The 22,066-nt window shown below is 38.7% G+C and overlaps 1 protein-coding gene across 4 annotated transcripts in view; it reads right to left on the reverse strand.

The window, feature by feature from the left end:
* LOC124392296 (collagen alpha-1(XIV) chain-like) overlaps positions 1–22,066 on the reverse strand; it is an 83,473-nt gene that overhangs the window by 2,437 nt on the left and 58,970 nt on the right. For 3 of the 4 annotated variants that reach the window (XM_046859117.1, XM_046859120.1, XM_046859119.1), the window contains 16 exons: positions 18,473–18,631; positions 18,169–18,246; positions 13,838–13,924; positions 13,661–13,714; positions 13,473–13,568; positions 13,159–13,212; positions 11,693–11,746; positions 11,548–11,601; positions 8,582–8,653; positions 7,557–7,592; positions 7,270–7,336; positions 6,757–6,948; positions 5,886–5,963; positions 4,862–5,014; positions 1,954–1,984; positions 1–1,443 (listed from right to left, as the gene is read on the reverse strand). The exon at positions 1–1,443 is cut by the window's left edge and continues 2,437 nt beyond it. In XM_046859117.1, the coding sequence (XP_046715073.1) occupies positions 1,161–1,443; positions 1,954–1,984; positions 4,862–5,014; positions 5,886–5,963; positions 6,757–6,948; positions 7,270–7,336; positions 7,557–7,592; positions 8,582–8,653; positions 11,548–11,601; positions 11,693–11,746; positions 13,159–13,212; positions 13,473–13,568; positions 13,661–13,714; positions 13,838–13,924; positions 18,169–18,246; positions 18,473–18,631 (1,548 nt within the window). In that variant the 3' untranslated portion in view covers positions 1–1,160. The remainder of the gene's footprint in view (positions 1,444–1,953; positions 1,985–4,861; positions 5,015–5,885; positions 5,964–6,756; positions 6,949–7,269; positions 7,337–7,556; positions 7,593–8,581; positions 8,654–11,547; positions 11,602–11,692; positions 11,747–13,158; positions 13,213–13,472; positions 13,569–13,660; positions 13,715–13,837; positions 13,925–18,168; positions 18,247–18,472; positions 18,632–22,066) is intronic. The other variant, XM_046859118.1, reaches the window with a different exon arrangement.

A 22,066-nucleotide genomic window follows, 5' to 3' on the forward strand; every position in this document is an offset into this window, starting at 1 on the left:
GTGTAGAACATCTGACCAAGCAACAGAAAAACACATGTCTGACTCCTAAAAGCAAGCAACAGAAAAGCAACAACAAAAACAACAAAAAAACAAGAATCTCTGCTGAGTACATCAGGCACTTAAAGAGTTTTCACACACCTCACTGCTCTGCGTGCACATTTCTCTCATCCAACCACAACTTTTAAATCTGCCCCTTTGTTACCTTTAATAACACTATGAAATGTATATATCTTACCCGTGCAGTGGTAGCTCAGTGTTTACACGCGGTCCCAGAACCACCAGAGAGCCACTTAACCTTCAACTGCTCCAGCTTTGTGCTTTGATTGGAAAAGTGTGTGTCCAGTAAAATATATATATATATATATATATATATATATATATATATATATATATATATATATATATATAAAATAATAATAAAAATGATACAAATGAAAATCTATGATAAAGCTGTAGTTAAAATTCTACAGGTGCCACCTGCATGACTGAGTGTGATACAGTGCATAATCTGTTATAGAGAACCGCGTTGCAACATCACATCGCATGTAACACTCGCTACCAGGGCTGTCGAAATCCTTTCAGATAGCTTTCTTCTATAAGGTTTTACATTTTAATGTTTTGGATATTGTAATAAAGATCATGCAACAGTGTTATATATATATATTATATACAGTATACTGAATTGAATTATAAACAATATAATCATTTTAATGATTATATCAATTCCTTAAAGTAATGCGTACATTGTTTTTTGGTTTCAATTTCGATTATTATTTCTTCATTCCAAAACCTTTCTTTTTTTCTCATGCTCTCTCTCTCAATCGTTTGCTTTTTGTTTATGATTCCCCTGTATCATGCAATCAAAAGTGGTTTATTTAGTAAATTTTTTAAATATCACAGAAATCCGGTGCTGTATTGGTCAGAAAAATGTCACCAGATAAACTGACCTGTTATTGACATTATAACATTATGAGCGGTGAAGTGAATAAGACTGATTATCTCTTCATCATGACACCTGTTAGTGAGTGGGATTTATTAGGCAGCAATATGTCATTTATGAATATATATATATAAAATATGCCTTAAATGAGAAATACATTTCCTACATCGTGTGACAACTTTTCGACAGCCCCGGTTGCTTCTGTGCGCTCTATCATCTGTTAAATGTGATGTGATCTCGTGTTCAGAACTGAGCGCTCATCCTTGTCTTTCTTTTCTGCTCCTGCTCTTCCGTGCTGCGAGTCAGACGCTGCATGCCTGGTGAGCGCAGCTCTTCTTCTGCGTCCTCGACTATGATCATTTCTTCGGGCTCGATGAGGCGTGGCTCGGGGTAGTTGGGCTGGTAGTAGGGGTGCTGCCTCCCGTAGTTGTTGTACGGATCCTCCTCCACTTCTTCCCCCTCGTCGGGGCCGTATGTTTGGTAGGGGTTGGGCTGCACTGGGGCTATGGGAATATCTCTGTCAGTCATGACCCTCTCTGATTATCACCAAGCAGTGCACACACACACACACACACACACACACACACACACACACATACACACACACACATACATATACATATACGGAGACACAGCAGAGAGTGAAAGGATAGGACACCCTGGCCAGTAATGAGGACACGTCACGATACACACGCCACCCACGTTACAAAGCGTGCAGGAATTTGTATTAATGATGTTTGTGTATGTGCGTGTGTGTGTGTGTGTGTGTGTGTGTGTGTTAGTCAGATGAGCTCTATCACGGACACCAACACAGACAGTACAAAAGCAACAACGCACCCAAAGCACTTGGTGTGTATTTGCGCTCTGTGCATGTGTTCGCTAAAGCAAAAGCTTTATAGTCTATGTGTGTGTGTGTGTGTGTGTGTGTGTGTGTGTGTGTGAGATAAAGACTCCAAGCATGTGCTCCATCAACAGCCTACACAAACGTGTGAATGGAGCTTGAAGCTCAGTACACATGTACAAACTGTTGCTGGTCTTCAACAACTGGAGAGAGAAAAAGGGAAAGAGAGAGAGAGAGAGAGAGAGAGAGAGAGAGAGAGAGAGAGAGAGAGAGAGAGGGAGAGAGACACAAGGACAAAGAAACAGAGCAAAAGAACGGTATGTCAGTAAGACAGTGATTTTTTTTTCATGCATGGTTTTATCTTAAATCACTGATTATACAGTTGATGCTTCTTTATCATTCAGCTGATAAAGAAGTACAAACCCACAAGGAAATTACCTCAAACACACACACACACACACACCACTGTACATTTGCATTGCATAACTTCTTATTACACCTTATCACACCATACATCCTCCTCCCATTTCTATCTCATATGAACAGCTGTGTGTGTGTGTGTGTGTGTGTGTAAACATCAGCACTGTGCTCACAGGAACGCTGATTATTAGTGACATTAATGGAGTTAATACAAAACCATATACAGGCATTCAGCACTATTACAACACACACGCACACACACACACACACACACACACACACACACACACACACAGCTACACTGATACAGAAAGATACAGCACAAAGGGACGTCACAGCATAATATATGCTTTACAATACCTCTGATATTAATTACAACACTTTACTACTGACGATACTGCATTACCATCAGAATAAAAGTTTTTTATAATCATATATATATATATATATATATATATATATATATATATATATATATATATATATTTTTTTTTTTTTTTTTTAATGCAAATAGTTAACCTAGAACACATTAAACCAGAGATCCCTTAACTACAGAGATGTATTTTAAAACTAATTTTAAATATATGTTTTACTCGTATCATATCTGTATTTAAAAATCAAGGTTGGATTTTAGAATAAAATTTCCCCTAGCTATCAATGGAGGTTTAGGCACCAACAGTTGATTGCTGGAACTATCGGCTATGGGCAAAATAGATAGTTTTTCAGGGTTTCGGTCCACTGGCATTACGAGCTCTACAGGGCAAATCACTGACGCCACATGCTGTTTGTTTTTACACGTGAGATGACACGTTGCATGGAGAACGATGTTATATTTATTATTTTAAATGTATTGATGACATTAATATTTATAAATTAATATATTTTAAAAAAAGTATTTATTTTAGCAAATTTTTATGTTTTAGTACGTTTCTTTTTTCTTTTTTAATATAACTCTTTAGTGCTATTTTACATAAAGTGTTTGCTTGTTTTTTTTAAAATCAAGTATCCATTTTAAAAGCTATCAGTTGATTAATTGGTTATCGGCAAGTACTATCCAACCAAGTTATCGTATGGATAAATTGTATCGATATCGGATCGGTCAACCTGCAGTTATTAAGATAGCCTGATTATTTGTTAGATTCACCCAACAGCCATGTGCATATGAATAATTAAGTAAATTTTTTATTTCAATAGCAATGAATATGGAAAAATGTCATCATGATAGTGATAATGCTCTTTGAATGGGGGATATACGGTATCTCTTAGAAAGTGATGCTCATTTGTCTACATGGTGCGTAAAAAAAATGATCTAATTTAGCATTAGTAGGATTTAAAATCATAATAAAAACTTTAACTAATCACTGAAACCATTAACGAAAACCTCCAATTAGACACTAGAGCACTATTATTACCACCCAACACAATCATCTCAATATTACACTATATAACTGACCTACTGACTGACACATACCTGGTACCTTTCTATGTGGTGATGGTGACTAAATGCACTCTACTGCTCATCACCTGTCCTGTTCTTTTCTATTTAGCAGAATGAGCCATTCTGTCCATGTTGCTCTCTGTGTATCAGTTTAAACCAAAGCCAACACACACCCAACCTCCGGACCGTTACATCGAAACAGAGTTGCTACAGCATTGCATCATGAGCCGCCTCAAAACCACTCGTAGCATGCACAATTCATGATAATGAATTTCGATCCGACTGCAGGGAAATGATTCAGAACTTCACAGTATGAGTTCGAGGTGTTGACATAATGACGTAGATGATTAAGGACGGTGAGGTTGAGCAGCTAACAATAGACCTATGAATTTCGGTGAAATGGAAAACCTTCTACTCTGTTCACTATGAGTGATACTGGCATGCTTGCTTTATACTTATACAGTTGTATGCATCTATTTCAATACATCTAATTGTCCGTCACCTAATAGCTTAGAAATCTAGATTTGTATATGTATATATATATATATATATATATATATATATATATATATATATATATATATATATATATATATATATATATTCACACACTATATGGACAAAAGTATTGGGACACCTGACCTTTCCTGCTATATGTGGTTCTTTTCCAAACTGTTACCACAAAGCTAGAGGCACACACTTGTATAGGATGTCTTTATATGTGGTATAAAATTTTGCATTTACTTGAAATTGGAAACCCAAATCTGCTCCAGCATGGCGATGCCCCTGGGCACAAAGCGAGTTTACATGCTTTGGAGAGGAAGATCTTGAGTGGCCTGCTATAGAGCTCTGATCTCAACACCTTTGGGATGAACTCTTACTGCACCCCAATCTTTACCTGCCTTTACTAACGCCCATGTGGCTGATAACCACACAAATGTCTACCCCGAAGTCCCCCAAAAGAGTGAAGGGAATTATATGAGCAAATTGGGACTAAATGTAAAATGGGATCCTCAATATGCACATTCCGCACTTATGACCCAATACTTTTGGCAATATAGTGCACACACACACACACAAACATATATATATATATATATATATATATATATATATATATATATATATATATATATATATATATTTTTATAATGTATATGATTTGTGTGTGTGTGTGTGTGTGTGTGTGTGTGTGTGTGTGTGTGAGAGTGAGAAAACGTACCTGCCACATTGTATCCACAGGAGTTCGGATCACAATAGCCTGGAGGTCCGGCTGGTCCTACTGGTCCAGGAGTGCCCGGTCTACCAGAAACACCAGGGTTACCAGGGCGGCCAGATGGACCAGGGCTACCACTCCTTCCCTCACCAGGTGGACCTGATGGTGCGCACACACACACACACACACACACACCAAAATCAATACACAATTGTGTACTAAGTGGGTGCTGATGTGAATTTTTAACAGTAATATTACATAGTTTGTTTTTCTATCTGTTGTGTTTGAATATTCTAGCACACATGACTTGTTATAGCCAGTCGCCTGAAAGTGATACATCAGAAATTGGCTTTTTCAACACCGTTTAAATGACACTTTATAAAGAAAATATATTAGTCCATCAATTATTTAAGTAAGTACTTTTTCTTCATTAAAAACCAAGAATGAACAATGAACAAGTAATTTGTTTCCTTGTGTTTTCTTTATGTTTTAGTTGGAAATTATCCCAAACTTAGGAAACCTTCTGTCGTGTTCTTTGGCCTGAATCTGCTCCTCGCCCCTCGCTGTTTTCTCCCCATTTCTCCATTTCTCATTCTGCAGGAGCTTCTGTGTTTTACCTGTCCAGGGGTCTCATTTATAAGCAAACCATTGCGTGGGTAGTGGCTGGGGCTGGAAACGTGTGTACGCCCTGTTTATAAATGAGACCCCCAGAGCAGTCCAGAGTTTAGCAGGTGGTGCGTCAGTAATAATTGTAATTTTTTTTGTATTTGAATTACTTGAGATACGTATATACATATACATTTGGATAATTACATTCTATAAGTTCATGTAGCCTGTAGCGAGTCCTTTCTGTGTTTGTGCTGTGTGCATGTGTGAGAGTGTGCGTGTGCGTGTGTGTGTGTGTGTGTGTGTTGGTGCCTGGTATACAACTCTGATTTGCACCATTCAGCATGTAGAAATTTTAAACAAAAATGTGAAGTGGAGTAGGTATGAAATGCAATTATATATTATACTGTGTGTGTTTGTGTACCTGGAGGCCCTGAAGGACCTCTGGGACCCTGAACACCAACACCTGGGGCTCCTTTTTCTCCTTTCTCACCTGGAAGACCTGATCACACACACACACACACACACACACACACACAAAATTGAACTCATTACCAGCCCTCACTCATATATTTAGAAATAGTTGCATTACGGAACTCGGGACACATTCCTTTTCCAGATGTCTTCGTTCTTGTCTGACTGCATACTGACATTCAAATAAGTCTTTAAAATAAGCTTTATGGCTTAAAGGAAAATTCCACACAAAAGTGTTTTCTTTGGGGGGAAAAAACAATTAGAAATGTCACAATTTTCAGCCTTATCAAGCATGGGGCAAAAAAAAAAAGAATATTTTTCAGAGAATTTTGTGCTATGTCTCTCTCTCTCTCTCTCTCTCTCTCTCTCTATATATATTTGGAGTCATATGTTTCTTATTTCAACTCCACATTAGATACAGAAATTTCATTCATTTGCCAAATCCTACATAATTTTTCTTGCTTTTTAAAATGTGTTTATTGGTTTGATTTCAAACTTTTGTGAGCAAATAAAAATAATCTAAGTGAGGCAGGTGGTTGAAGAAAACACCAGCAAAGATTCCAGGTGCATTACTTGAGGAAACAAAGGGATTTATGTTGTCTCTTGTGACACGAAATCCAGCCTTCATGGCGATAAGGTTAAGACTCTTCGGATTCAGCGTGTTATTCCCTAATCTCTTCTTCAATGCAAATACCACATGTAGTCCCTAAACTCTCTTCTTTAAATCTTACACGGCCTTAATGTGGATCCCTCATGATCCCCCTTTCTGAGAGTCTGTTTCTAATCTCCCCCACACAACCAGATCCCATGTTAATCAGCACCTCTGGCTCCAGGCTCCCCGTTGTCTCCACTATTTCCCGGAAATCCGGGACGCCCGGGCGGACCCTGCTCTCCTTGCTGTCCTGGAGGACCGGGCCGACCGGGCTCACCTGGAGGCCCGGGAACACTGCGTATCGAGACCGTCTGCTGCCTCGGGACGTGATTCAGAATGGAGTTGTACCGGGACATGTGAGCTGAGAGAGACACAGAGAAAGAGAGAGTCCTGAATGATGATAATATTTACCATTATATAACTGCAAACTTACATCGTTTGTAGTTTTTTATTTAATCCAGAATTGTATCAATACTTTTATTTATTTTTAATAGCCTTTATTTTTTACATATACATTACAGCACAGTGAAATTTTGCTCTTTACATATCTTGTTTAGAAGCTGGGGTCAGAGCGCATGGTCAGCCATGATACGTAAGTGTTAAGGGCCTTGCTCAAGGGCACAAGAGTGGCTTTAACCCCCAACCTTCCGATCAGTAACCCAGTGTCATGCAATGAACTCACTTTGTATAAGCTGCTCACACACTTGTCTGGCAATGGCTTGGACTGATGAAGTAGACTGTGCATCCCCCTGTACAAATCACATACAAATAAACACACACACACACACACACACACACACACACACACACACACACACACTCACAAACTCTTACATGCACCTTTGAAAACACGAGTAAGCCTATGATGAGAGTCATACACCACATTACAGAGCATTACACACACTCTACTCGAAACCTCAGTAGTAAAGCTAGCAGGAAAATAAAAGGACAAAGCAGGATTTCACTTACGCGTTCTCCCTTCTCCCCTTTTGAACCTAAGAGACCCTAAGACAGACAAAGAGAGATGTTCAAGTTAATATTTCTGTACTCATGATAACAAAGACATACACTGTTCTGCAGGGTGTATTCCTGCCCCCTTTCTGGTGTTCCTGTTATCGATTTGGGATCCACCACAAGCCTGACCAGGGACTTGATATAAAGAGCTTACTGAAGCTTAAAAAATAGTTATGAACAATTTGTTTTCAAGTCTCAGACTAGGGATCTAAAAATGGAAGGCTTTCTGGACCATTCTAAACACTTTCCTGCACTTTTAGTAACAGGTGGGCAGGTGGTAGCTCAGGAGTTAAGGCATTGGACACCAAGCTGCCACTGCTGGTCCCTTGATCAAAGCCTTAAACCTTCAACTGCTCAGTTGTAAGTCGCTCGGAATAATGGCCTCTGCCAAACCCTATACATGTAAATGTAATGGCATTATAAACTTCCAAAAACAACGGTTTAATTTCTGAAGCACAAATTCACTTTGATCACTCTGCAGCATTTAAATGTGCATTATGTCCACTTACAGACAAAAAAAAGACTAAATGTAAGTGATTTTCTTTTTGTATTTTAAATGATGTCTTTCCAGCCTCTTAAACGTTTACAAGCCACATTCACTGAATTTTTGACTGTCGAGCTGAAACCTTTGCTGCAGCCTAAATCTGTATGTAATTAAAAAGTCATTAGCAGCCTCCTCAAATGCTGAAATCTTGTAATGATCTTTCTAATATCTTTTGAAAATTTCCACTAGAGCAGCTAAGGGACCTTCAGGACAACTGAACAAAAATGGAGCTTCCTTTAACCATTCCGTTGCAGTCTGGGTAAAAACAAATGCTCTTGTTATATTATTCTGATGCAGATGCTGGAGGGGAGAAACTTGCATGCATTAAACAGTAGTTTAGGGTTAAGCAGTGTATTTGCAAAGAGTTATGACTTCCCTTGACTTCACCCGACATACATTACAAACACAACACCCAACCATTTCCCTGTGTTCTTACTGGGGGTCCTTGTTCGCCAGTGGGTCCTGGAGGGCCGTTCTGACCCGGTGCCCCTGGAGCTCCTGGTCCTCCCTGCAGAGAGCACAGAGCAGCTGTAATAACACAGACGCACTGAGTTCCAGATTAAAGAGACAAAGTCGGTGCTTCTTTATGGCATGGTGGTGGGATGAAAGAGGGAACACTGTGAGATCAAAGCGAAGACAGCCTTGTATATGATGCCGCTGCTCTGCGGCGAGAGCTTAAAGTTTCGTGCCAGAGACGGTTGTTCTGGCGTTAACATTCTAAACATGGGCGAGGCAGGAATAAGACTACGGGGGAAAGAGATGAAAGAGCGATCGCTGTTCATTCTGATCCTCGGAGAGCTGTCAGAGAAAACTTCATAAAGGTTCTGCACGGCTTAAAGAAGTATTCAAAGTATGGCTTAAAGAGAAATTGAGCTCTCAAAATTAATGCTTCTTAATATTTTCAATGCTTGACATTTACTTTAAATAGTTCAGTTATAACAAAAGCATTCAATATCCATATGGATACTCACTCAGTGGATAACCTCAGCCAGATTCTATAGATTTGTATCTTTAAACTGCTGCTTTGATCATAAACACTGTCATGTGAGCAACTCAGGACGACTTCTACACCTGTACCCAGTAATGGTTTATAATCTCACTGAAATCTGGAATGAATGGCGTTTGTCTAAATGTAAAACAAACACATGCACTTACATAAACATCTGTATTAACCAAATGGGGACTAACAAATGTAAAATATTTAATTACATTTTTCCATTTATTTTATTTAAATCAATATAATGTGTGCCAATGTAAGCAAAATTATAAAAAAAAAATGATTGCATTCATCTGATTTATTATATTAAATTTTGTGTATAAAATATTATTTTATATATTATTTAACCAACTATATGAACTTCTTATGTGTGCATAATAATGTTGAAGCATGCAATATGGCAAGCAGAGCAATAATGCATAAAACATTTATTCCAGCAGTTTGATGCTAAAAGAATAAAAGGTCATTTTTCACAAACCAGGGCAAAAGATGCAGCAGTTGCTCTAAAGACAACAGGGGTCACATTGCACTGAGAGAGGGCCACGTTATAGGCTTATATACTGTTTAATAGCGCATGGACCGAATTTATAGAAAGGTCTAAGCTACTGAACACAGATTTCAGATTTTTTTTTTTTTTTTCCATGTTCTACATACTGTAATGCTGTTTTCTGTGATGGTCTGTACAATTGAAAGTGTGTCAAAAATGTTTTGTGTAATCTACTGCAAATTCTTGTTTGTTGTCTAAACATCTATACCTGATAAATTGCTATTAGAAACCTGTAAATCAAATATACAGTATACTGTAGGTTCCTGAAATTTCTAATGTTTAAAAGACTCAAACTGATTGTCTCGGTTTTGCGACTTTTGATCGCCAGTACGATTGAAAATGTCAATTTGAAAATGTCAAATCTGTAATACTCTGCAAGAATAATGTGAGATTTGTTTATATTCCTGCATAAACAGTGTGTAGTGGTGTAATACGTTAGAATGATACATGTCAGAAAAACTTGACTTTAGTGCTATATTACATATATATATATTTAAAAAAGAGAAATCGCAAATGTAGATTCAGACTTCAGACAGCCTCGTCCGTCTCCATGTGCTTTCATGTTAGGTTTTAGCAGGGGCAGTAGTTTCTGGGTGTGATTTTTTTTTTTCCCTTGCAATGTGTTTATTTATTAATTTTTTTCACTTGGTAACGGATTTGATTTAAAATGAAGTTAAGTACAATACTTTAAACAAAACATACAGTACTAAATAAAAAAAGTTTCTTTTAAAAGCTACTTGAAAAAGTTAGAAGTGCACAACAAACTACTCAATGACATGATGAGTAAATGTAATTTATTACTTTCCACCTCTGGTTAGGACATAGCTTTGATAAATCGAATTGTTGAAAAAAAAAGATTTCCTCCCCTTCTCCTGAGCGATGCCTGCTTGGAGCTCATGGAGAGGAGCACGTTTTCTGTCTTGATTTGCAGTTTCCACGTGTCCCTATTGTGCACAGCTGTTTCCGTTTACCTTGTGGTTAGCTTGTGTTTAAATGCCGCTGTGTTTTTGTTGTCGAGTCGCAAAATATGGCTCAGGTCCTGTGTTTGTAAGCCCGACTTGACCAAGCCGCTTGATTCTGAATGCAGTACTGATTATGCAGTTTAAGATTAATTTCTGTGTCTAGTTCTCGATTACAGCTTCGCCTAGATTGGATTATTCTTTGACCCTGATTTGCCTCTTCAATTTTGCCTCGCATTTCTGAATTATTCTGCCCTGAACTCAATAAAGCACTAGTTTGCCTGCGATTGTGTTACATGATACCTTACATACTGTATATAATGTTTTATGAGCTATGCAAAGATATACACAAAATAGACAAACGTGTGTTGACATTTGGCCATAGGATTAGTATGTACTTTTTACACATCCCATTCCACATTTAGTTCCCATTTGCTGTTAAAATAACCTCCACTTTTCTGGGAAGGTGTTCCACTAGATGTTGGAGTGAGCTTGTGGAGATTCATTCAGCTACAAAGAGTGTTAGTGAAGTCAGGTAGTGATGTAGGTGATGAGAGGAGGCCTGAGGTGCAATCAGCGTTTATTTTTATCCCAGATTTGTTCAGCAGGTATGGAGCTTTATATCTATATATTCCCAAACATTTTATCTGTGAAGTACTTTTAGGCAACTTAAATCTCAGAATTTGTACTTTCCGTGTACTTAAACATTCACCAACACATTATTAATCCCTATTTGAAAATAAAACATGGAAGAACTGATGTAAACTGTAAGCGTGTGAAGCATTTCCATTGTAAGAGCATGCTCTACATAGTAAAATAACTTGTATGCTACGTAATATTATGCATGCAATTAATTATAACTGAATTTATGTGTTTGTGTGCACGTGTCTTGTACTCACTATATTTCCTGGAGGCCCTGTTCTGCCCTGTGGTCCGTCATTGCCTGGCAAACCCTATGGAGCAGAACACGTGTTAGCCAATCACAGCTAATGCTACATAATCTGAATACTTCTATACACCAATCCTGAGTGAAAGAGACTTTACTCTGGGTCCTGGAGGGCCATCCCGTCCTGCAGATCCCGGGTTTCCTGGGACACCCTGTAGTGAAAAACAGATTTTTAGAAATCTAGATAACTTGTATATATACCAGTGGTGGACGAAGTGCACAAAGCATGTAGTTGAGTAAAAGTAGAGATATAGCAGGTAAAATATGACTCCAGTAAAAGTAAAAGTGTCCCTTTAAACTTTCACTTGAGTAAAAGTACAATAGTTTTTGCCTGTACTTAAGTATTCAAAGTACTATGGTTTATTATGGCTCTAATGTACCTGTTATCATTTTTGTCACAAGACTCTACTCAGTTTATGTGAAAAGACTCTAATGTTACTCTTAGTGCAACAATCTATTCATATAATGATATCAATGAGTCGAACACTGATTGATATCTATTAAAATGATAATGAACCCAAAACCTCTTTTAAAATACTTTAATGAATCACCTTATTTCAACATTAAACTCCATAATAACAATTCCCTATAAGTTCACATTTTCCGCGATAAATCGGGACCATTCGCGAAACAAAATAGCTATGTGCCAAATTGAATCCGCAAAACGGCTTAAATTTCACAAAAGTAAATATGTATTTTTAATGAAGAATTTTAATTATAGTCTTAATTTAATGAATCTTTGAGAGGCAGCAAGCTATCAAAGAACATCTTTAACCAAAAGGAGTCCGAGACCATGAATATCATTTAAACAATCCCCTAACCTGACCTGCTGAGGGGCCGGCACCTGCAAAGATGTAAATACCGGTGACTACCACCTGCTGACTCGGTAGTGGTATCACACAGCCGTGTGTTCACAGCCGTGTGTTCCTTTACTTATTTCCTACACTAAATTTACATTTTAAGGCTAAATCCTCTTTACACTTTTAAGGGGAAAACAGTGTAATATGTCTGGGCAGAATTTGCTCTGTGTTTTTTTTGACACCGATGAACACAAAGTACTTCATGTATTTTGTCACTTCTACGCTGTTATAAACTTCTTCATTACGGTCATCGTTGTGCTCATCATTTTTTCTTCCAACTGTGTACTGCACTGTGTATGCTTGAAATGACAATAAAGCTTGACTTTAGTTTAATTTAAAATAAAATCTTGGAACATATGTGAGATTGTCTCACGTTTTCATTTTAGGGGTGACCAGACTTAAAAGTATTCTTGAAGTACTTTAAACATACTTCAGTTCAAGAAAACGCATTTCTTAGAACTATTGATTGTAGAAAACACAAAAACTGCATGGGTTTTCCCAGAGTGCCAAAAATACATATTTAAAAGCAGACCATTTCCACACATTATTTTTAGATTAAATGCAACTGTTACTTCTGATATTTTCTGTGGATTCTTGTAAATAATGCATTGTTGTATAGAAACGAATCATGCCACAGGTTAATATTCAGTTATTATTATCCACACTGTGTTAGATTGGAGTTTGAGCAATATTATAGCTTTTACCTGAGTACCTCGAGGTCCTGCTTCACCTTTTTCCCCTCTCTCGCCTGGACCACCCTAAACACACACACACACACACACACACACACACACACACACACACACACACACACACACACACCAATCTTGGCATGCTTTTATTTCTGGATTATCTTTGCCAAGGTAATTTATCTGCCATGCACAAGAATGACAAACGGTCCATAGCAAACTTTCTAAGGTCACTTCTTTTTCTTTCAGAAAAACAATAGCTGTAAAAAGCACACAGCATCTAAATTTTGCTGATAACAGTCATACACTCATGTGTGTTTATGTGTTACCGGAGGGCCTCTGATAGATCGCCCGCTGTGTCCCTGGGGGCCGGGGGGGCCCTGAGGTCCTGGTACTCCCGATTCTCCAACTGGACCCACTGGACCCTGTGACACACACAAACGCACAGAAAATAAGAACAATAATCCTATCGCTTTAGTGCTGTACAACCAATCAGACCATAATAATCAGACTGTACCACAGGGCCGGGTTCTCCTCGATCTCCTCTTGACCCTCTAATACCAGGACCTCCCTGTGAAGTGCATACACACACACGCACACACACACACATACACACACAAAATTCTTTGAGTTTGTAATGACCTTTGAGGCACATTTTGAAGACTTATTTGAAAGTGTATCTTTGTGTGTGTACCAGAGGTCCAGGAGGACCAGGAGGGCCTTTACTGTCTTGACTGCATGTGCAAGCTCGAGGCAGTGCTGGACAATCAGCCTCCTTCCTCTGAAAGTCAACAACGTTATAAACAACAACAGCACACACAATAAACAAAAACAAAAACTGCATTAATATGGTTTTAAAAAATCCCATGAATATGGATTTTGACACACACAAACACACACACACACACACACACACTCAACTGTGTGTTACTGACCTGTTACAAACCGAAAACTCAAACACACACTCAATACTCACTACTATTTATACACATCCATGTCTACAGCAGCACCCATGTTATATTATAATAATATAATAACTGTTTACATGCTGTTTTGCACACCTTATGATTGCTGCTGTTGTGGGTTTGCATGTTTTACATGTTGTGTTTATGTTTTACAAGTACACTCTTGTTTATTGTTCTCTCATTTCACACTATAACACATTATACAGTAGGTTTACTGGTCAGCGGTATTTTGTGATTTTGTCCCACACTGTCTTGTATTGTCTGTTTGCTCTGTTATTTGTCTGGACTGTTTGCACTCAGCTGCACACTATGTGGCGAGGACAACTTACTTTAGTCCTTAGCTCTGTGTTCTGTTACATAGCTCTATGTTGTGTGACGTAGCTCTGTGTTCTGTTATGAAGCTCTATGTTGTGGTGTATCTCTGTGTTCTAATATGTAGCTCTATGTTGTGTGATGTAGCTCTGTGTTTTGTTATGTAGCTCTATGTTGTGTGATGTAGCTCTGTGTTCTGTTACGTAGCTCTATGTTGTGTGATGTAGCTTTGTGTTCTGTTATGTAGCTCTATGTTGTGTGATGTAGCTCTGTGTTCTGTTACGTAGCTCTATGTTGTGTGATGTAGCTTTGTGTTCTGTTATGCAGCTCAATGTTGTGTGATGTAGCTCTGTGTTCTGTTAGGTAGCTCTATGTTCTGTTATGTAGCTCTATGTTGTGTGGTGTATCTCTGTGTACTGTTACGAAGCTCTATGTTGTGTGATGTAGCTCTGTGTTCTGTTATGTAGCTCTATGTTGTGTGATGTAGCTCTGTGTTTTGTTATGTAGCTCTATGTTGTGTGATGTAGCTCTGTGTTCTGTTATGTAGCTTTATGTTGTGTGACGTAGCTCTGTGTTCTGTTACGTATCTCTATGTTGTGTGATATAGCTCTGTGTTCTGTTATGAAGCTCTATGTTGTGTGATGTAGCTCTGTGTTCTGTTATGAAGCTCTATTTTGTGTGATGTAGCTCTGTGTTTTGTTATGTAGCTCTTTGTTGTGTGATGTAGCTCTGTGTTCTGTTATGTAGCTCTATGTTGTTTGATGTAGCTCTGTGTTGTGTGATGTAGGTCTGTCTTCTGTTATGAAGCTCTATGTTGTGTGACGTAGCTCTGTGTTCTGTTAGGTAGCTCCATGTTGTGTGATGTAGCTCTGTGTTTTGTTATGAAGCTCTATGTTGTGTCATGTAGCTCTGTGTTCTGTTATGTAGCTCTATGTTGTGTGATGTAGCTTTGTGTTCTGTTAGGTAGCTCTATGTTGTGTGATGTAGCTTTGTGTTCTGTTATGAAGCTCTATGTTGTGTGACGTTGTGTGTCCTACCTGTCCGATCGTTACCATTTCGTAGATTTGAATGGAGAGCTATCCAGGCTAATGCAAGTAAATTATGGCGTGCCGCAAGGTTCAGTTCTAGGACCCCTGCTCTTCACAATATACATGCTTCCGTTAGGAAATATTATTAGAAGGCATGGAATTAGCTTCCATTGTTATGCTGATGATACTCAGCTATATATTTCATCTAAACCAGGCGATACAGCTCAATTAACCCGGATGACTGAGTGTGTTAAGGAACTAAGAGATTGGATGACCCATAACTTTCTACTTTTAAATTCTGATAAGACTGAGATTTTGCTCATCGCCCAAAAACTGGTATACAGACGCCCAGCATCTCAACCTGCATTTAGACGGATGTTCTGTAACCACTAGTTCAACGGTAAAAGACCTGGGTGTTATTTTAGACAGCGACTTGTCTTTCAAAAATCACATCAATCAGGTTACAAAACAGCCTTCTTTCACCTTAGAAATATTTCTAAGCTAAGAAATATGTTGTCTATATCCGATGCAGAGAAGCTCGTCCATGCTTATGACCTCCAGAATAGACTACTGTAATGCGTTACTAGGTGGATGTCCTGCTTCATTAATAAACAAGCTTCAGTTAGTCCAGAATGCAGCAGCCAGAGTTCTTACAAGGTCAAAAAAATATGATCACATAACCCCGATCTTATCGTCCCTACATTGGCTTCCTGTTAAGTTTCAATAGACTACAAACTATTACTTCTCACTTATAAAGCACTAAATGGTTTGGCTCCGTGTATCTATCCAGTCTTTTAACACGCTACAATCCGCCACGCCCCTGAGATCTCAAAACTCTGGGCTTCTAGTAGTTCCTAGAATAGCAAAGTCCACTAAAGGTGGTAGAGCATTTTCACATTTAGCTCCTAAACTCTGGAATAGTCTTCCTGACGGTGTTCGGGGCTCAGACACACTCACCCAATTTAAGTGTAGATTAAAACGTATCTTTTAGCAAAGCCTACACATAACACACATCACATCATAACCTTGTGCTCCAGAACATCTGATCACATGCACATTATCAACTTGTGCTGTTAATATCATGAACAGCAGCTACGCTAATTCCTCTCCACTGCTTCTCTTTCTCTCCCCATCCCGAGGCATCCTGAGGTTGCTCCAGCTCCAGTCACCTCCCACCTCGTGATGATTACGGACCTTTAAAGAAGTAGATGCCGAACTCACAAACATCCTGAACCATCTAGAGACGTACCAGTGCCATTTGGATCCCGCTACATGTGTGGAGTTTTGACATTGGACCTCCTGGAGTGTTTAAAGGCTCTGGCATGGAGAAGCTGATGCTGGATCTGTGGTGATCACAAATGCTGAGCTTATAAAACTCGGAGCTACTAACCATATAGACTGTATAAGACTGCAGAAAGAACATTACTTATAATCTTATACTCCAGTGCTCATGTTAGTTCTCACTCTCCAGTGTTCTGTATTGTTGAAAGATTTATGATCAAACTCTTGATGTCACCCAGATGAGGATGGGTTCCCTTTGAGTCTGGTTCCTCTCAAGGTTTCTTCCTCATAACATCTAAGGGAGTTTTTCCTTGCCACAGTCGCCACGGCTTGCTCATCAGGGACAAATGCACACCATTCACCATCACTGTTGATTTGTGTAAAGCTGCTTTGAGACAATGTCTGTTGTGAAAAGCGCTATACAAATAAACTTGACTTGACTTGACTTGACGTAGCTCTGTGTTCTGTTAGGTAGCTCTATGTTGTATGACGTAGCTCTGTGTTCTGTTAGGTAGCTCTATGTTGTGTGACGTAGCTCTGCATTCTGTTAGGTAGCTCTATGTTGTGTGATGTAGCTCTGTGTTTTGTTATGAAGCTATATGTTGTGTGATGTAGCTCTGTGTTCTGTTATGTAGCTCTATGTTGTGTGATGTAGATCTGTGTTCTGTTATGAAGCTCTATGTTGTGTGATGTAGCTCTGTGTTGTGTGATGTAGCTCTGTGTTCTGTTATGTAGCGCTGTGATGTAGCTCTATGTTGTTTGATGTAGCTCTAAGTTCTGTTATGAAGCTCTATGTTGTGTGATGTAGCTCTGTGTTCTGTTATGAAGCTCAATGTTGTGTGATGTAGCTGTGTTCTGTTATGTAGCTCTATGTTGTGTGATGTTGATCTGTGTTCTGTTATGAAGCTTTATGTTGTGTGATGTAGCTCTGTGTTGTGTGATGTAGCTCTGTGTTCTGTTATGTAGCTCTATGATCTGGATGTAGCTCTATGTTGTTTGATGTAGCTCTAAGTTATGTTATGAAGCTCTATGTTGTGTGATGTAGCTCTGTGTTCTGTTATGAAGCTCTATGTTGTGTGATGTAGCTCTGTGTTCTGTTATGAAGCTCTATGTTGTGTGATGTAGCTCTGTGTTATGTTATGAAGCTCTATGTTGTGTGATGTAGCTCTGTGTTCTGTTATGAAGCTCTATGTTGTGTGATGTAGCTCTGTGTTCTGTTATGAAGCTCTATGTTGTGTAATGTAGCTCTGTGTTATGTTATGAAGCTCTATGTTGTGTGATGTAGCTCTGTGTTCTGTTATGAAGCTCTATGTTGTGTGATGTAGCTCTGTGTTCTGTTATAAAGCTCTATGTTGTGTAATGTAGCTCTGTGTTCTGTTATGAAGCTCTATGTTGTGTGATGTAGCTCTGTGTTCTGTTATGTGTGACAAAGAGCTTACCAAACTGGGAAGATCACAGCACTTGTCTCGACGAGCCCATGATGTACTACACACTATATCAAACAACTGGAGCTGAAACTGCATGCACACACACACACACACACACACACACACACACACACACACACACACACACACACACACACACATTAAGGACCATAGATCTTTAGGCCTGAGTACATTTATTACATGATTACATTACAAAAAAACTATTTTTTAAATAAATTTTTAGAACCATACAGTAAAAAAATACAGTCAAACATATACAAACTCTACACACACACACAGACACACACATACATACCGGTGCAGAGTTGTCCCTGTCTCCACGGGATCGGACCATTCTTCCAAGAACCTCCATGCCGTCAATAGTGATGTTTCCAGCAGCGTTAATGATCTTCTCTTCAGCCAGCTTACAGTCCACCATCACCTGTGCCAGTGTTTTACTCACAGCTATATGCAACTACACACACACACACACACACACACACACACACACACACACACATTTTTCATAGAACTGCTTACTTTTAGGCAAAGATTCATTAAAAGTAAGTTCAAAAGAGTAAAATCAATAGAGAGATACAGTAAATGTAATCTTTAAAATGGAAAAAGAAAAGTGGACGCTTAAGGAGCTTTAAAATGTGGTTAAACATTAAATTTGAAACCCTGACCAAAATAACTTGTAATGACACCGGGTTAGATATTGGAAGTAATTTAATATTTTTAAAATAATTAAGTAATTTTGTGTGTCCGGTCACTGTCCTCTGGAGACTTAAAATCCCAGCAATGACCACAGCCTTCCAACATGGCCGACACAGATCCTGACTCACAGGAAACATATACACACACGGCTTGAGAAGTCACTTTCAATTAGGTTTTCCAAAGCTCCTAAGACTTACAGAGTCGTTCTGTATTACGTATTGGATTACCGTGTTAAAGTTTCCGTGTCAGTTTTCTGGTTTAGGATTTCGCTTTCGCCCCTCGTGACTTGTGTTACGTTCAGCGCCTGGTCTTGTTTTTTTGCTAGTTTCTGACCACCATTTCTGCCTGCTATTTAGGATTTTGCTTCATGTTTAATAAAGACTGCGTGATCTGCACTTGTATCTGCATCTGTGTGTGTGTGTGTGTGTGTGTGTGTGTGTGTGTGTGTGTGTATTGCATAACACTGTTTTAAGACGTCTTTAGCAATTATTATACAATTTGCACAGGACATTAAACATAATGTGTGGAGACAATTTTTTCAAAAAAGAAAAAATATTATTTTTACTTTCATTTATTTACTGCATTGCATCAAACCAGACACTTTTTCCAAATAAACAGAAGATGTTTGTAATTGCAGGAAGTTAGGAGGGAGAGCTGTACCTAAGATTACTCATCTAATTATCATATCATCATAGTAATGTTTTCATGATTAGAATTAACAGCCTGTTCCCCTAACCTACATACACTATATGGACAAAAAAGTATTGGGACATCTGACTATTCCATTCATATGTGGTTCTTTCCCAAACTGTCATAAAAGTTATATAAGTTATCACACAATTGTATCTGACGTCTTTGGAAGCAGTAGCATTGAATTATCCTTTCACTTGAACTGGGAGACCCAAACGTGTTGACACTGCCCATGTGCACAAATCCACCTCCATGAAGATCTACTTTATATGAGTTAGCATGGAAGATCTTGAGTGGCCTGCTATAGAGCTCTGAGCTCAAACTAATTAAACACCATTGGGATGAATGTGAACGCTGACTGCACCCCAGGTCTCCTCACCTCACCTACATCAGTACCTGACTTTACTAACACCCTTGTAGCTGAATGAATCTCCACAAACTCGCAAAAATCTACTGGAAGATCTTCCTTGAAGAGTGGAGAATATTATAACAGCATAACAGTAAATGTAGAATACGATGTTCGAAAAGCTCATACCGATCTTATGTCCACAAACTTTTGTCTATAGAGTGTAGCTTGCCTAAAATCTGCAGCAAGAAACTAGCAAGCTAATGTTGGATGCTAGTTCATGTACTTACTAAGGAGCTGAATATAATAGACATGCCATTAAATTGTAATCAAATACATGATTAATAATATACAGTGTCTCACAAAAGTAAGTAAGTGCACCCCTCACATTTCAGCAACCATTTTATTATTTGTTCTCAAGGGATATATTGGATATATTTTAGATAGTCAATGTGCAGTTTGTAGAGCAGTACAGATTTACTGTCCTCTAAAAATAACTCAACATACAGCCATTAATGTCTAAATAATGGGAGAAAAGTTAGTACACCCAAAATGTCCAAAGTGTCTATATTTTGTGTGAGCACCATTGTTTTCTAGCACTGCTTTAATCCTCCTGGGCATAGAATTCACCAGAGCTGCACAGGTTGTTGCACAGTAGGGATCAGGTCTGGAGGTCAGGTACGTTATTATGTTGGAAAACGTTCAGACCAGTTTCTGAAGGGAGGGAATCATGTTCTGCTTCAGAATGTCAGAGTGCATGTTGAAATCCTTGTTTCCCTTTAATTAACTGCAGCTCCCCAGTACCAGCAGCACTCATGCAGCCCCAGACCATGATGCTACCACCACCATGCTTGACTGTAGGCAAGACACAATTTTCTCGGGTCTCCTCACCAGGGAGTCGCCACACATGCTGGACACCATCTGAGCCAAACAAGTTTATCTTTGTCTCATCAGACCACAGGACATGGTTCCAGAAATTCATGCTCTTGGACAGGTCGTCTTCAGCAAACTGAGGCTTCCTTCTGGGCGGAACGGCCGTGTAAACTGACTTGTTGCAGCATGTGGCGTGTAGTCTGGCAGCACTCATGCGTCTGTTTTTTGAAGGCAGCTTCTGCACTTGAAGCACAGCATGAGGACTCAACTTCTTTGATGGACCCTCGTGAGGCCTGTTCAGAGTGGAATCCGTCTTGGAAAACCTCTGTATGACCCTGACCACTGCACTGTAACTCAGTTTCAGGGTTTTACAGATCTTACAGCCTCAGCATCTTTGTGGAGAGAAACAATTCTAATTTTCAAATCCTCAGAGAGTCTTTACCATGAGGTGAGATGTTGAACATCCAGTGGTCAGTGTGAGAGAATTGTACTCAAAGCACCACATTTTAACTGCTCTAATACAAGATACACAAATTTGTATAGGTCTGTCAAGCAGACAAAAACATCATAACTGAGTTATTATTAGAGGACAGTACATTTTTACTGTGTACAAGCTGCACATTGACTACTCTAAAATATATCCAAGATTAATTTCTTTAGTATTGTCCCTTGAGAAGATACTAAAATGAGATACAGTATATAATATAATGAATAATATACAATATTGTTTATATTAAATGTAATATAATCAATAAAATCATGTTTGGATGAATGTTGTATGTTATTAATGTAAACTTTATATGTAATACATTTATATAAATCTGTTCACATTCCCAGAAAACCTGCAAAAACGCCATTATGAAAATCTGGAAGATCAGAATTACAGAGGAATTGAACCGGGAACAAAAGCTTTCCATTCCATGCCTTACACACACACACACACACACACACACACACACACACACACACACACACACACACACACACACACACACACACACTCAAATTCTCCTTCGCTTTCTCGAAGGGGTTTTTCAAAAAGCATGTTTGGTATAGATAATAGTCTAAAGAGGAGACTGAATGCTAAATAGAACCAAAAAAGCTGAATCTTCAATATCATGTATGCCAGGAATGCAGACACACACACACACACACACACACGCACACACACACACACACACACACACACACACACACACACACACACACACACACACAATCACATATTTCCATTATTACTACCCACTAAGCTGTCAATAAAGCATTATGTATTCAAATTAATTC

Source organism: Silurus meridionalis, chromosome 10 (genome assembly GCF_014805685.1).
Source record: "Silurus meridionalis isolate SWU-2019-XX chromosome 10, ASM1480568v1, whole genome shotgun sequence".
NCBI classification, from domain to species: Eukaryota; Metazoa; Chordata; class Actinopteri; order Siluriformes; family Siluridae; genus Silurus; species Silurus meridionalis.